This window comes from Hipposideros armiger, unplaced genomic scaffold (assembly GCF_001890085.2).
Source record: "Hipposideros armiger isolate ML-2016 unplaced genomic scaffold, ASM189008v1 scaffold_108, whole genome shotgun sequence".
Classification (NCBI taxonomy): domain Eukaryota; kingdom Metazoa; phylum Chordata; class Mammalia; order Chiroptera; family Hipposideridae; genus Hipposideros; species Hipposideros armiger.
In genome coordinates this window covers 2,368,580-2,383,606 of record NW_017731458.1, presented here as the reverse complement: position 1 = coordinate 2,383,606, position 15,027 = coordinate 2,368,580, and the positions used below count along the sequence as shown (strand labels likewise).

General features: G+C 37.1%; 1 protein-coding gene across 2 annotated transcripts; it reads right to left on the bottom strand.

Moving 5' to 3' along the window:
• Positions 1–305: 305 nt before the first annotated feature.
• On the bottom strand, positions 306–14,981 carry WSB1 (WD repeat and SOCS box containing 1). 2 transcript variants are annotated; one of them, XM_019647075.1, is made up of 9 exons: positions 14,631–14,981; positions 9,944–10,112; positions 8,738–9,006; positions 7,008–7,139; positions 5,807–5,907; positions 3,358–3,530; positions 2,730–2,843; positions 1,596–1,703; positions 306–1,321 (listed from the first exon to the last, which is right to left on the bottom strand). In XM_019647075.1, the coding sequence occupies exons 1-9, from the start codon at positions 14,668–14,670 to the stop codon at positions 1,162–1,164; spliced, it is 1,266 nt and encodes a 421-aa protein (XP_019502620.1). In that variant the 5' UTR covers positions 14,671–14,981; the 3' UTR covers positions 306–1,161. The 2 variants fall into 2 exon arrangements, with proteins under 2 accessions (XP_019502620.1, XP_019502621.1); XM_019647076.1 differs by lacking the exon at positions 14,631–14,981 and having other exon boundaries at positions 9,982–10,106.
• Between the last annotated feature and the right edge of the window lie 46 nt (positions 14,982–15,027).

Here is a 15,027-nt window from a genome sequence, read left to right as displayed (position 1 = left end):
AATTCATGAAGCATTAACTCTAAAGCAGTGCCCTATCCTTGTGCTATTTGTTCATTACCTTTCTTGCTTTTAATTTGCTTATGGTGCTCCATCAATCTTACAAATGGAGACAGACAAAAAGTATTAAGCCTTCCAACATATTTAAGAAACTTTCAGAAGATAGTGTTGTTGTTTTTTACAAGTCTTTAATTAAAAAAACTCAACAAAAATATATAATCAAGCATTTTACATAATGTATACATTCTTAATATCTGCAGGTAAGATAAATAACAGAAGGCAAAAGCAGGTATACTGTATTGCTTCTCTTTGGTAAGTCACCAATATTATCCCCTGCAGAAACATAGGATATATGTAAAAAAAAAAAAAAGACAAAAAACAACCATGGTCTTAAAATAATTATCCCTTAATATAAACAACAAATATTTAGCAATAATACAGTAGATGGATTTTCAAATTGACTAAAATGTATACTTTATACCACAAGGGTTAAAGTAGCAAGCTGCTTTCCAAAATTAAGGCCTGCAGCAGGTGTTTAAGAAAAAAAAGACAGTCTTTTTCTAGTTATATCCTGGCTGTTTTTAATTTAATAATGTCACGTTCAGATTCTACCTCTCAGATGTTATTCCCAGGGAAAACAAAATCCTTTCCCTATATAAAAATTGTGTTTTACCTGCAAGTCAGTTGTCTGTCCCCGCAACCCTCCCCACCAAACGTACATTTTATATGAGGCAATTCAGTTTTAAGTTCAATATTTAAACCATCTAAACTCAGTGTCCCAGAATAAAAAAAAAAAAATCCTTCCACTTTACAGCAAAGATACATATTATGGTTCTACTGAAGCAATATATACATGTTGGAACTAAAACTTAGAAAAGCAGAAGGGTCCATTCAACACATAGCAGCTTATATCTAAATATGTACAGGTATGTATGTTTTCACAGTTACATTTTAAAAAAAATTTACATTTGATATGTTCAGGAATATTTCTCCTATAGTCTATAAATAATATTTTAAAAGCTCAACTGATCGAAATGCAGTACAAGAATGTATCAAATTAAATAAATCTTCTAAACCTTGGAAAACAGATACTTGAAGTCAGTCAAGCTTGAGGTTTGTGTGAAATGTGCTATCCGTCCCTGCCACTAGGGAAGGCAGAGTCCTCTAAATACGATAGGAGAGAAACTCCAGTACTTTGTAAGGAATCGGCAGCTCCTGGACTTCCTGGGTGGGCATCACTCTCCGGATTGACATGCGACATAAGTGTTGAAGGCTAGGGATCTGCCTTGGAGTGGCCCAAAAATACACACTTCCATCCTGGGTCCTATTCAGAAACCAAAAAATCACAAGCTCAGTTATCCAAGTACCTGTATTTCAACATCAAACTAACATCCCACACTGTGTATTAGAGTCACAAGCTACACATTAAAACCTAATTTCCTTAACCAATTTCCTCTATGACAAAGTAATATTATCATAAAGAGCGCTTGTGGAAGATTTACTGACAATAAATACTGGCTGCCTTGACTAAAAGCCACCTTAAATTGTCTCTTAAAATAAAACAAAAAAACAAAAATAACCCAGAAAAATCGATTTACCCAGCAGCTAAAACACTGCCATCAGTAGAAAAGGCACAGCAAAGACCATTGCTCAAAGATGCAACTTGTACTGGATAATCCTCATCAATTCTCCAGAACCTCACCATCCTGGGAAGGAAATAAAATTGCCCAGTAAGTATCTAGAAGGAAATTTAAGGTAAAAACAACTTTTAAAATTGAGAAAGAAATGCCACTGTGTTCTGAGTCACAAAATACATACACATACAAATCACCACAGCAAGCAATTACTGTAACTTGCTTTATAAAGTCCTTTACAGTCTGTACCAATCGGTAACTTGGATCAACTCACACTTAAGAGGCTATAATGCATGTCTGCCTCTCCTTCCTAGTTCAGATACATTATGCTCACAACCAAAGGCTTTCTCCTTACTTTCTTACATGTAAAACCCAATCATATACGATCTGTCTACTCTCTTCCCAAGACATTTATATAAAGCCTTTTCATCTAGGTAAATTGTGTCCAGGAATGGCAAAGAACTGACATTCAGAATCTATCTGAGCAAACAGGAAAACAATGATTTCTGGCAAATAAAAAAGAACTCTCCCTGTGTATCTGCTAACATTCTAGAAAGATGATGAGTTGCTTTCTGAGTTAATATGACTAAATTCTTAATGCTATATCATCCACATTGTATGATAAACGCATGAGAAAATGGAATGGCTAATCTAGTTTCTGCTTCTTACCAATAAGCAACACATCTCACTCGTGTGACATTTCATCTTGTAGTCTCAATTGCAGTAGATACAAACTATTTTTTACTATTTGTTTCATTTTGAGAATGTCCTTTTGCTTCAACTTTTGTTAATACTGAAAAAAATCTGTGAGGTAGGCTAAAAGCTAATAAAAAATTCTACCCAGTTTGCCTAAACTAGTTAACAAAGAACACAGGGAAAGGCATACATTAGTTTACATGCATACTGTTCAGTTCAATATTCTTTAAGACACACCAACATCTCCCAAGGTCTTGTCTAGGGAAAGAGACAAAAAACTGCAGAGAGGCTTTTTTTTTTGGGGGGGGGGGGTTCTTAAGAATGTTTTCATTAAGTGGAAGGATGAAAGGAAATCTTTAAAAGACTATAATGAATAGGTCAAACTGTAATTCACATACTTACTTATCATCAGCAAGGCTTGCAATATGCAGTCCATCATGACTAAAAGATACAGATCGTACCCATCGGTCATTTGCTCCTCCGGCAAATATTGGAGTAGGTGGGGGAAACAGGTGCCTGAGGTCAAAATACATGTTTTTAGTGGAAATGAGAGTTGGTTCAAGAAACAGAACTATCCAGGTACAAAGTACTACATCTGTCTTTGTGTAATGTTTAAAGTGGCCTTAATAAACACAACTAAGAAGGCTTGAGAAAAGCTGATGTATTCAAATTAAATCAAAGGGACCCGAAGAGTATTACTAATCTCTTTTTTACAATGTGGGTTAAGACACTAAAGTTAATTCCAACTCCACTTTTAACTATTTTTCCCCAACATGGAACTCTAAATGACTTCTACAGTCACGTACTATATTAAATAACAAGCTCTGTATCAAGAGAGCCCAATTTATTTTTAGAATTTACACCTAAAAGCTTTGCATTATTCAAGGGCTTAAATAATACTGAAATTTTAAATTACAATAGACTGCAATTTTACGTTTCACATGTTAGTGACCCTAATCATTCATGAAATTTCTTAAAAGCTATACTGATAGCGAGAGATGAATTACAGACTAAAGTAATTCATGCTCACCCAAGTTCCATTAGAATGTCTCCAGTGTGTGGATCCCAGATATATACTCGAGTATCATAAGATGCAGTAGCCAGTAATGCTCCATCAGGAGAAAAGTCACAAGCTACAACATCATGGTGATGTCCTTCTAGTTTCCTTATCATGGTATATTTATCCATATTCCAAAGGAAAACCTGCAATAAAAAGGTAAATGTTATAGCTTCTTTCAGACACACACAGGACAAAATGGCACATCTTAAACTAAAATTGCTAAATTTAACTCAGATTATATTAAATTAAACATTATAAATTATGAATAATTAAAGGAATATGCTCAGTGTCATAGTCAGATTAAAATCAGTCTTTAAGTTAATTAAAATAGACATGCAAATTCTATTTCAAATGTTTCTGTTAAATGTTAATTAAAAAATAAGCCTAAACATTAAAAAGGCAGTGCAATTTAACCACAAGTTATACTGAAATCCATTTATTCCAAAAACTAATTAACTAAAATATACAGAAATAAATAGGGTTAAGTACTACAAACCCCTTCTTTTTTTTTTCCAGAAACTACCAAATTTTTAAAAAATATACAGACAGAAAATGTAAGGTTAACAAATTGTTACTCCATTGGCATCTCCCTTTGAGATAATCACTTGTTTACAAAAGGCTTGGGTCACCAACGTGAGCCTAGGAAGAGAAACAGATACTGCAAGCAAAGAGAATTTTCACAGCCAAATGAAATTTCTTTGGCAAACAACAAGGATGTTAAACCATATTATAAAATGAAAATGCTAATTTACTAAAATAATACAATTAACATTTCTGTGAATCAAGATTTGCTAGTCTTACTTTTCCCAAACTGACCACAATCATTACTTATTTTAAATATAAAACATTTAAATTACTGTAGTACAAGTTCACATATAGTTTTAGATTCTAAAATCAGTAATTAGACTGTGCAGAACAGCTTTAAATAGGATTCTAATGTTTACTGCAGTCTGTTATATTAAATGTGAGCTTGGAGGTTTATAACAATCCTACTAAGACAACGTCTCCTCCTCTTGGGATAAAGCAATCCTTTTGGCTATATTTTTTTCTGCACAGACACAATATATTACTTCCAAAGAAAAATAAATACAAATTTTAAATTGGATTAGACTTAGGAATCTCTAGCATCTCAAAGAATTCCAAAAAATAGTACAGAGAAACCATCTGAAAGCCAATTATATTACATTAAATTGGTTTCACTTATAAGACTCCCAATTCCATCAGACTGGAAGATCAATTTACTTGGAGGAGTCAGTGGGTTTCACTGTGGGGGAAATTACTTTAAAAAAGAAAAAAAGAAAGAAAGAAAAGCAGAAAGTGGACATCGACCAGCACCTGTGTACGTACAGTACACCTTGCAGCCGAAGGCAAGGTTACTTCATCCTATGGTAAAGGTCGCCCCCAGCCCGGTAGCCAGAGATGCCACTCTTTCTGCCCAGCTAACACCATTGTGCGCCTGTGTGCGAGTGGTGCCAGCATAACCTCAATCACACCAATATTGCTGCCACCACCTGTGACAGGGAAAGCAAGAAGCATATGGAAAACACACAGCCTAAAATAGCAATGTCAACATCTAGCTTTGTTCTTCTTATGATTTTTAAAGAACTGAATATTTTTTTCTAAACTTCCAACATTTGCAACTATCATTTTAACATACTTCTTGGCTAAATAAAATGCATTTTAACCACCCCTCACACCCCCTTCCCCCCATTATTTCAAAATGTATTGTGATCATCACATGTATTTGGACTTCAACCATTTTCATAAATATCCAAAGCTAATGAGATCTCTTTAACCATACTAACTCAGAGCTGGTAGACAAACAACGACACGAGTTCATCAATAAGCATAGCCCTCTTAAAAGTGTCACTTGACACTTAAATCTACAGGTATGCTATGTCTGTTAATGTTAAGGCAGACCATATCAAATTTCTTCTGTAATTCACTCTAGGACATACATGAGTGCTATTTTTATTCTTATTAGGTTTTTAAGTTACTTTTTTTTTTTCTCAGTTAAATGTCCAGGACCAGCTGGGACTCAAAACTTTTTTAAACAGCAAACTGGACCAGAAAAAAAAAATATAGAACAACAGAGAAGAAAATTATTATTAGCAAGGGAATGTCTTAACATTTGGACTCAATCTCTTGTATAGCACATAAACTTTCCTAGATCTTAGAAAAAATAAATTTGACACACCCCTTATTTTATGAATATTTTCTCTAACTAAAAGCAATCTAATTTCTCACTTCACAATAACTATATTTAATTTCCCTCATGCAAATTCTCCATCACGAAATAAAACATTTAAGATATTCATGACACCGAGCAAAACTTAATAGGTTACTTAGATTTCAAATGATTATGCACACATGATTATAATCCAATTCACAACAAATGTACAAGAACTTTGACACATACTGCTTTACTGGCTCCCACGGAACACAGCATGGAAGAGTCAGGAGAGAATGCACAGCTGTACACCCAGTTCTGATGGGCCCTCAATACTTTCATCATGTTTCCTGAACAAAAAGAAATACCCATGTTAACCCTAGAATCAATCCACTTTAAACGAGGATCAATCAAAAACGGCAGAATCACAAACGCCTATAGCAGTGATTTATCTATAACAGAGGTTGGCAATATACACCAGTTGCTCGTTTTTGTAAGTGAAGTTTTATTGGAACACGATCATAGCCGTTTGTTTACGTTGTGCTCCAATGGCAGAGGTAGCATGGTCCATAAGCCTACAGTATTTGCCATGTGGCCCTTTAAGTCTGCTGACCGTTCACTTATGGAAGATAGAATTCTTTTAGTCTTATCCCTTTATTCAACAAACGAAGGAACTGAACTGGAACACCAAAAGGTTCAGACTTGATGATTATCTTCAAAATGCTTTTTCAACCTTCTTCCTTTTTGATAACTATATTCCACTCCAAAGTCCCAGTGCTTTATGCCCAAAGCACACAATTATGGCCAAGTATATTTTAATTCTTAGTTTTATATATACTTAATAAATACCTACTACATGCCAGGCAGTGAGGATACAGCTGTGAATAAGACAAAGTCCCCACTCTCCTGAAGCTTACATTTTCCTGAGTCTATATTCTTAAAATATGCACACAACTGAAAATATGTTGAGAAAGCAAGCACTATTTGATATACAAAAAAACATAAAAATTTAGTTATCTAACTATTTTAACTCTTGGGATCCCTTCACTCACTGAGCTATTGGAGAACTGATAAAATGCAGAAGAGGTACCTCATGGTTTGGAAATATTAACATATTATTTTATTAGGCAATGGTTACTATCCATCAGCTGGAAGAATTCTCCAAATCTGAGGGTCTGCTTCCTACGCCTTTCAATTTAAGCCACCTTACCCATAAGCAAGCCTGTCAATCTCCAGCTTGAGGCTGTTAGAGAACTAGCAGATATTATTCTGGGTCACATTTATGGTTTTGTGTGGTCTATACAAGGAAAGGGACCAAAGGACTAAACAGAGAAAAGGCAACTTTGATCATACACTATTTTTAAGGTCAAATGCCCCAGATGAACCCAATACCTCTCAGTAGCAACATCAAGAAACTAATCTTTTTCACAGCCTGGAAAAAAAGACATACCATCATCTTTCAGGTCCCACACTCTCAGAGTTTTGTCTCTTGAAGCTGACACTAGGATCAGGCTCCCATCTGGAGCAAAAGTTAAATCTCTGACCACTTCAGTATGATCTACCAAGTTAAGGAGGAGTTTTCCTAAATATAATGGAAGGGGAAAATAATACAATGTTAATAATTTTTATCAGCTTCTATTTTATAAAATAATATTCCTCACCATTAAAAAAAATGACTAGAAATACCTGCGCACCTCCTTAGCTTATGAAGTATAAAATGACTTATTAGTGCTTTACTATTATTTTTAAAGATTTGCTATTTACATTGTTTTTTTTTGTTTTTTGTTTCTTTTAATTGGGGAATTGGGGGGATGGGAATAGTGCTGGGAGTTGGGGGAAAGGAAACAGACAAGTTGCTGTCCTTTTGTTCTTCAGTCTAGTTGTGGAGGATGTTGCTTCACTGGCCCAAGTTGGCACCATCATTGCGCTCTTCCCAGGCGAGGCAGATTAGTTGCCGGCTTCTGGACGGCCGCTCACGGTGGCTTGAGGGCTGCTCACGCTGGCTGCTGGCTACACACGGTAGCCCAATGGCAACCCACTGCAGCAGGGGCTGCATCCTGCGCAGTTGCCGGCGACTCATGGTAGCCCAGCTCCAGGTTGAGCTGTTGTTCAGCATCTTAGCTGTGGAGGGCAGGTCACTGGCCCTCATATGTGGGATCCGAACCGGGGCCCTCTGGCATCCCAAGCCAGTTCTTAACCATCGCGCCACTCGGCCGGCCCTACATTGTTTTAAAATGAATTATTTCCAGGATAGCAAAGTCTATATTTATTAGAAAAAATTAAAAGGGAATTTCTGAAATGTATACAAACTCCTGCATCAAATTAATTTAGTATCAAGAAAACTTACAATATTATCAGTTTTAAATCTTTGTATAGTATGATTTTAAAATATAAAATCGAAATTTCCTTTTTCTTTTCCTTGGCCTTGATTACTAATGGACTGTCCAACTCCCCCAAAGATGCATGTTATTCCACAACAACCTAAATTTTGAAACATAATCTTAGTGAAAAAAATGTACTTTATCTAATATGGTAAGAGTTTTGTTTTCTGTGAAAATCTATGTGCTTATCTTAAATTTTTGTCAAGAAATCAATCAAATGTTAGTATCACTTGCTGTGTTCTAGTGTACATACTGCCTTAATGATCATTTAAAAAAATAATCCTTCAAATTTTTGAGTATACATACTATCAGCCAGAAACTGTTTTAGGTAATAAGCAACACATTTACTTTTAATTGCCCCAAAAAGGTAACTTCTGATCCTATTTAAACTTTCAATAAAATGTCACTAAAGCCTTCCAAAGGTTATATAACAATTGTTGAAAACCAGATTTGCCTTGAAACCTGTAAGCTATCAATCACTGAAAACTATATAAGAAAACACCTTGCTACCTGAGTAATAAACTAAATTACTAGTTATAAGTGATAATTAAACATTCCTTAGACATGCATTTCCTGCTGTAATATTCTCTGAAGAGTGATCAAGCAGTGTGAACTCTATTACTCTAAATTAAAACCACAGCTGAAGATGCTATTCAGGCCAATTATAAAAACACATTCATCACACCAATTCTTACATTTCAATGAAGTTAAAATCTTCAAATCATATATCCTATTGACTACGAGCAATGCCCTACATCATAAAACAATCAAGCTTGCTTTTAAAACTATGACTCCATACCTGTATATACATCCCATATTTTGATACGCCCATTGTTTAACCCTGTGGCCAGGAGTAGCTGATCTTGTCCAAATCTGAATCGATGCCATTCTATATTTACACAGCGACTCTGTTTTTCTGGAACTGAAGATCCAAAAGCAAGACTCCAAACTATATCACCACAGTCTATAATATGTTCACGAGGCTTATTTTTCTGAGCACCATCACTATTTTGTCTTGACAATCTCAAACTGCTTGAGTTGGTGATATTCTTGGTGCCATGCAAGAGACTGGGGAAAAAAGGGGGGCAGATTGAGATCTAGTTATTACTCTAGATTCCGGTGGATATGAAATGATAAACGTTTGTTAAAACAACCTCAATATTATTAAAGTGATACTAAATAACAATAAATGGGAAGGGAAAAAGTTGCTTTAGCTATGAGGGCATGACCGAATAAATTTAAATCAAAAGATATTCTCAGTGGCTGAAAAAGAAAGCTCAACAATAAAATAATTTATAATTATTTGTTTCAGAATATTCCTCAAAACCACTATATCAATTAGGACTCCTTTAATTAACCTAAAATATAAACAAGCAAAAAACAAAAAAACACAAGAACTTAAGATACTGTGAAGCTGACACCAGAAAATTACCTAAAAAAATCCCCCATAATAATCGGTAGTTTCTCATACTTTCTAGACCTACAGTAATATGCAATAAGGACATTAATAAATATAACCATGAAGGTCCAATAGACACAAAAAGCAGGGAAAGACTAAATTTAGTATGATGCATTTTAGAAAAACTTTCAATAAATATTCAAACTCAATTGAACCCAAGTAAGTACATAAAAATTAATTACATAATCTATGCATCACTGTTATCTAATATAATGTTGTGAAATCCAAGAAGTATCACATAACAAAGGTCGTCTGACCTGGCACAATACATACACAATACATACAACTACACCAAGGCACAATCTGCCTTTTAATACACAGAAATGCTTAAAGACACAAAAGTATCTGAGAAAGAGGTCTATAATGTATAAGGCCAGACAGTTCATCCCACAAATTTTCCAATAATATATTCAGCTTTTGATAAAGCCCATTTACAACAGTCTAGAAAGGAAAAACTTAAATATCAAAATCTTTTTATTACTCCACACAGAGAAAACAGGAAATCCTATGAACAGATACAAAATACACAAAAGAAAAGAGTCTTACAAGTTCTTAAGGCACTGGGACCACGGGACAAGCTTTACCGTACGATGTCCTTGGGACCAAGCAAAGTACGAACCATCTGGAGCAAAAGCAACAGTCCAATTTTCACGACCACATTTCTTGTCAAAAGGAGCTGCTGGAGCTAAAAGTTCACCTATGGTACGTGATCTCACTAAAAGGAAAAATAAAAATACAGGAAATAATATATAACCAACAATGTTTTTGAGACTGCCTCCATATTACTTCGGGACTCACTCAACTATTGAGTAATTTTAAAAGGAGAAATAATAGACAATTCCATACATTTTAAGTTTAATTAAGAGTACTTAAATTTAGCATTCATAATAGAAGCTGGTATATCAACAGACTGTACAGAGAACTTTTTTTTTTCTGTTTAACAAGCATGAAGAAGCTCTTGCTGCACGTGTGTGCATGCACACTCAGCTGGAATTTCCTCAATTCTGGGAAAGGATCTCCTTTTTCAGTGTATCACCAATGCTGTCTTGGGTTCGTCCTGATTTCAAATTTTGCTATTTTTCCTTTTTAGTTATAAATTATTGTCAAGTTTAGTTTCCCTCTTATCTATTTTGTGGTCAGTTGTCTGGTTATTGCTAGTGTATTCTCTTGTTTTTCAGCTTAAACTTTCAACAACTAAACTTCCAAAATATTCTATATAGTGCAGTTCAATGAGAACTATTTATACTCCTATTGCTAGGGCAGATATATATACACAAACCCTCAAAATGTATTAATTCAGTGACACTTCCAGACTCGATGTGTGCTCCGTCAACAGCAAGTGTAGCACCTGGCATATGACAGATGCTCAGTAAATATTTACTGAACGAATATGAAAGCACAGGTATAAGCTTCAAGTGATTTAAATATTTCATTGCCCAATTCTTTGCTATATTAACAAATAAGCTATGGTTTAAAAAGTAAACAAAGCTTTGTGAGCTGCCGTCAGCCTCTGTGAGCGGCCATCCAATGGCCAATGAGTGACTGCTTCACCCAGGAAGAGTGCAATGATACCAACATGGGCCAGTGAAGTGATGTCCTCCACAACTAGACCAAAGAACAAAAGGTCAGCAACTTGTCTGTTCCCCTTCCCCCAATTCCCCAATAAAATCTTAAAAAAAAAAAAAAGTAAATAAAGCTGACACCTATTTTTCTATGATACTCATAAATACGAATACCTAACAAGGCTCATTCTAATTTGCTGTAGCCGAGGTTATCAGAAATTTCCCTTCTGATAACTCAGAGTCTTTCTTGTCACTCCACCTACGCAGTCCTGATGCTGACCTAAGAGAATAAGCCTCATCCTGCTCTCACATGACATTCATATTGAAGACAGCCATGATATCATCAACTAAATATTTTCACCAAGCTAAAATCTCTAGTCCTTTCAATCATTCCTTAGATTACATGGTCTTGAGTCCATCCCCCATCTTCACCTTCATCGTACTTTTCCGGATAAACTCGTTAGTAATGGCCCTCAAAAAAGTGGCACCCAGAATTAAACACAATACTTCAGTATGGCTTAATCAAAGCAGCAGAACCCCCACCTAGCTCCACCTCCTTTGTATTAATACAGCATAAGGTGACACTAACTTCACTGGTAGTAACATGACTTTCTTAACACAAAATTTACAAACCAGTGACCCTCATATACCTGCATAGTGATTTTTTAAACATACAAATCATTTTTGAAAAGGCTTGCTGCTCCATGTGTCCTTAAAATCCTCCAAGCCCCATAGTCTTATATGGTCATTTTACTTGGGGACTTTATGTGCCTGGCCCCTGAATTTGCAATCCCTGTTTCAATGTTTTGTTTTGTTTTAAACTTGGGTTTCTGTTTAACCACATCTATCTTTTAAATCATGAATCTTAGATGGAAAAAAAAAATCAAAGGTCTTAAATAAGGGAAGCAACTTTTAAAATTTGACTGAAAAATGCAAGAATTATCTTAAAAAGGGAAAGCCCCTGGTTAAACTATAGACAAGTATACTCAGGCAATTTCTTTCTCAAAAAAATAGGGGCCTGGCCCTTGCATTTAAGTTCAAAAACATGTGGTACATTAGACCAGAACTCACCTCTCCTTTAGTAGCATAAGCAAGACTAACTTTCCCACAGAAAACTCATATTTTAGTCTGTATTTTAGGATCACTCTGTATTTTCTTTCAAAACCCAAAATCTTTTTCATAACAAGGCAGTTTGTTTTTTCTTCTTTTACCTTGGCCACAACCACACAACTCCTCTTAAATAAAGGGTGGTAACAAATTAACAATGAAAAAATTGATTTAAATAACAAAGACACGAAATTATAAAATAATTTATTCTCAAATATAAATTCAAGAAACGGGACTACTATAAAAAATTGCCAAATAAATACTGTTACAAGTATTGTATTAATAATTACCTTGTGTTTCTTTGCTTGTAACAAGTATATCAAATGGTCTCATTTTAATCAAATGGATTTAAGCACTCATTTACATACTTACTGGTACAACATTATAAACTAGCACAAGGTTTATAATGACATGCTTTGAAAAAATATTTTTTGTAAGTTAAATCTTTATTACATTACCTGCAACTGTTTAATGTTGGTATTTTAAGAAATGTCAGACATAAAGCCTTTGTATAAGTGAAAGGCTGTGAGCCACAGAAACTTGGCCATAGATACAACACTACATTATTAATGTCTGCACAGTAGTAACACATCATCTGAGTCACTGCTGAACCAAGCAAACCAGATTTAGCTCCTTCTTCACATTCCTCCCTGCAATTTCATAACCAGAAAGGGAGGATCTCTGACAGTGCCTTGTGAGAGAGGCCAGTAGCTCAAGGCAGTAACTCTGTCACATAAATTTCTTTAATTATTCATGGGATCTTATCTCTTCTCTTTCAGTATGTACTGGAGAAATCAAACAGCTATAATACCCAAGAAAGAAGGGAAAAATTAGGTCCTTATTGATGGATACAAAACTACAAAGATATTAGTGTTTAACCTTGTATCCGAATGATACTTAAAAAAAAAAAAGGTTAGAAAAGGTCTAGGCACTTAGCTGGTAACTTGATACTATATCCATGAAATAACAGAGACCTAAATATGTGAAAAAAAATTAAATTAAAAAGACTACTTAGTGGACAGTTATATCTTATTGCAGGTATGCTAAGAAGCTCTATATCTTAGAGAGGACTGAAGTTTTCAAAATGGTTCAACAAGATGAAGTTAAAACATAAATGCAAGGCAGATCACTCGGTTGTGATACTGTGTAGTAGGGGTAAGAAAACCCCACTGGATTGAGAATAAGAACTTTTGAGTTCTATGTTCCACTTCAGAATGTATTGGTCTTAAGGGTTAAAGTAAAAATTGGACATGAATTTTGTTTTCTCTGTATTCTAAAATTGTTCTTAAAATCGGGGTTCAAGTCCCTTCCTAACTTGCCATTCAACCTCATCCCTAAGAGAACTAAAGTCCAGAACTCTTAAGATAGCTGTCTCTGGATTAAATTCACCCACAATACAGGATGACACGGGGCGTTTAGGCTACTTCACCTTCTCCCTTTCTCTATAAATACCTTCTCCATGCATTTAGTAAAGGCACCCGTTTAGTGGAAGAACAGGGAAACGCAAAGCTTTGCTGTCGACTCAGTAGCGATCTCCAATTTTCATTTAACACAGTAAGTTCAGTGTTGGGGCTTCTTTTTTTTTGGGGGGGGGAGATGCTAAATTCACTTTATTTTTAAAAAAATATACTGTATATACTTAAGGTGTATAGCATGCCGACTTGGCAAGGCCAATGTTGACTAAGTATATCTATCAATGCACGGGCACTCCCAACTCCTCCCAAAAGTTGCTCCAGTTATTTTACCTTAAAAGAGGATTTAACCAACGTGAGGTGCTTTTTAAACTGAGGCACGGAGTCGGTAGGTCTTGGCACACAACCTTTGCAATCCACTGTTGCCCTGCCTTCAGCATGGCAGGGCTAGTCACTAAACCAGTTTTCAGAGTCTGCTCTTCTGTCACTCCACCCACCCCCCGTGCTTCCTCCCTGCTCCTCTGTGTGTGCACGATAACTCCGAGACTCCTCCCCTGAACCACTCACTGCCTTTTCTGAACACTATCGCATTTTTTAAACTAGGGCTTTTTCCAAGCACCTCTTTGGTAGCATTTCTCCTTAAAGAGCGGTTGTTGTACATGAGGACCCCCCCCCTTCCACTGCAGCTCAGATCACATAAGTTTACTTTTCGCGTCGTAAACTTAAAAAGAGTCCCTGAGACCTGCCCACTCCCCCGGTCCACTCGGCGTCCCAGCCGTAGAGCCAAGAAGAATCCCAAGATAAAGGCCCCGCGTGGACCTCCGATGAGGAAACTGGGTTCCCAAGGGGTGTGTGTCCGCCCCGGGCCACAAAGCCACTAAGTCCTCGCTACTCGGCGCTAAGATCTGCGCGCCGCCTCCCTCGGAGTCCGGCGCACGGCAGGCGTTGCATCAGTGATGATCCCCTTTACCCCTCGGCGACACCAGCCCCCGGGGCCGCTTCCTTCCTGTTCGCTCCAGGGCTTGGCCCGGGCTCACCCTTTACTCCCCTTAGACTCGGAGACGTTTCCTCCTGAGCCTCCTGCGGGGATTCCCAGCCTCTCCGGAGCCCCTGCGCGCCCCAGCACCCCTCACCCACCGTCCCATTCCTCACCGATCTCTTTCTCGTTGACCCTCGGAGGAAAGCTGGCCATCTATGGGGCACCGTCTGATTCCGGGGGCGCGATGCGGACGCAACGACAGAGAAGGGAGCGGCGAGCGCTGAGGGGCGTGACGCGGGCTCGGTCCCTCCCGGTCCCTGGGACAGCGGGGAGGGGCGGGGGCGGTCTCGGCGACCTCTGCCGACTGCCCCGGGAAAGCTCCGGAAGGCCTCGGACCAAACTATGGAGTCAAACACAGACAATAGACCCTGGTCCCTGCCTCTCGCCTACAGACCAAGACGCTCCCTTCCACACTGTCGACTGCAAACGAGACACTGGAGACAAAATGGCGGGCGGCGCGGGTAATATCAGGGTGGTGGGGGCGGGGTATCGTGACATCACACCCTAGGC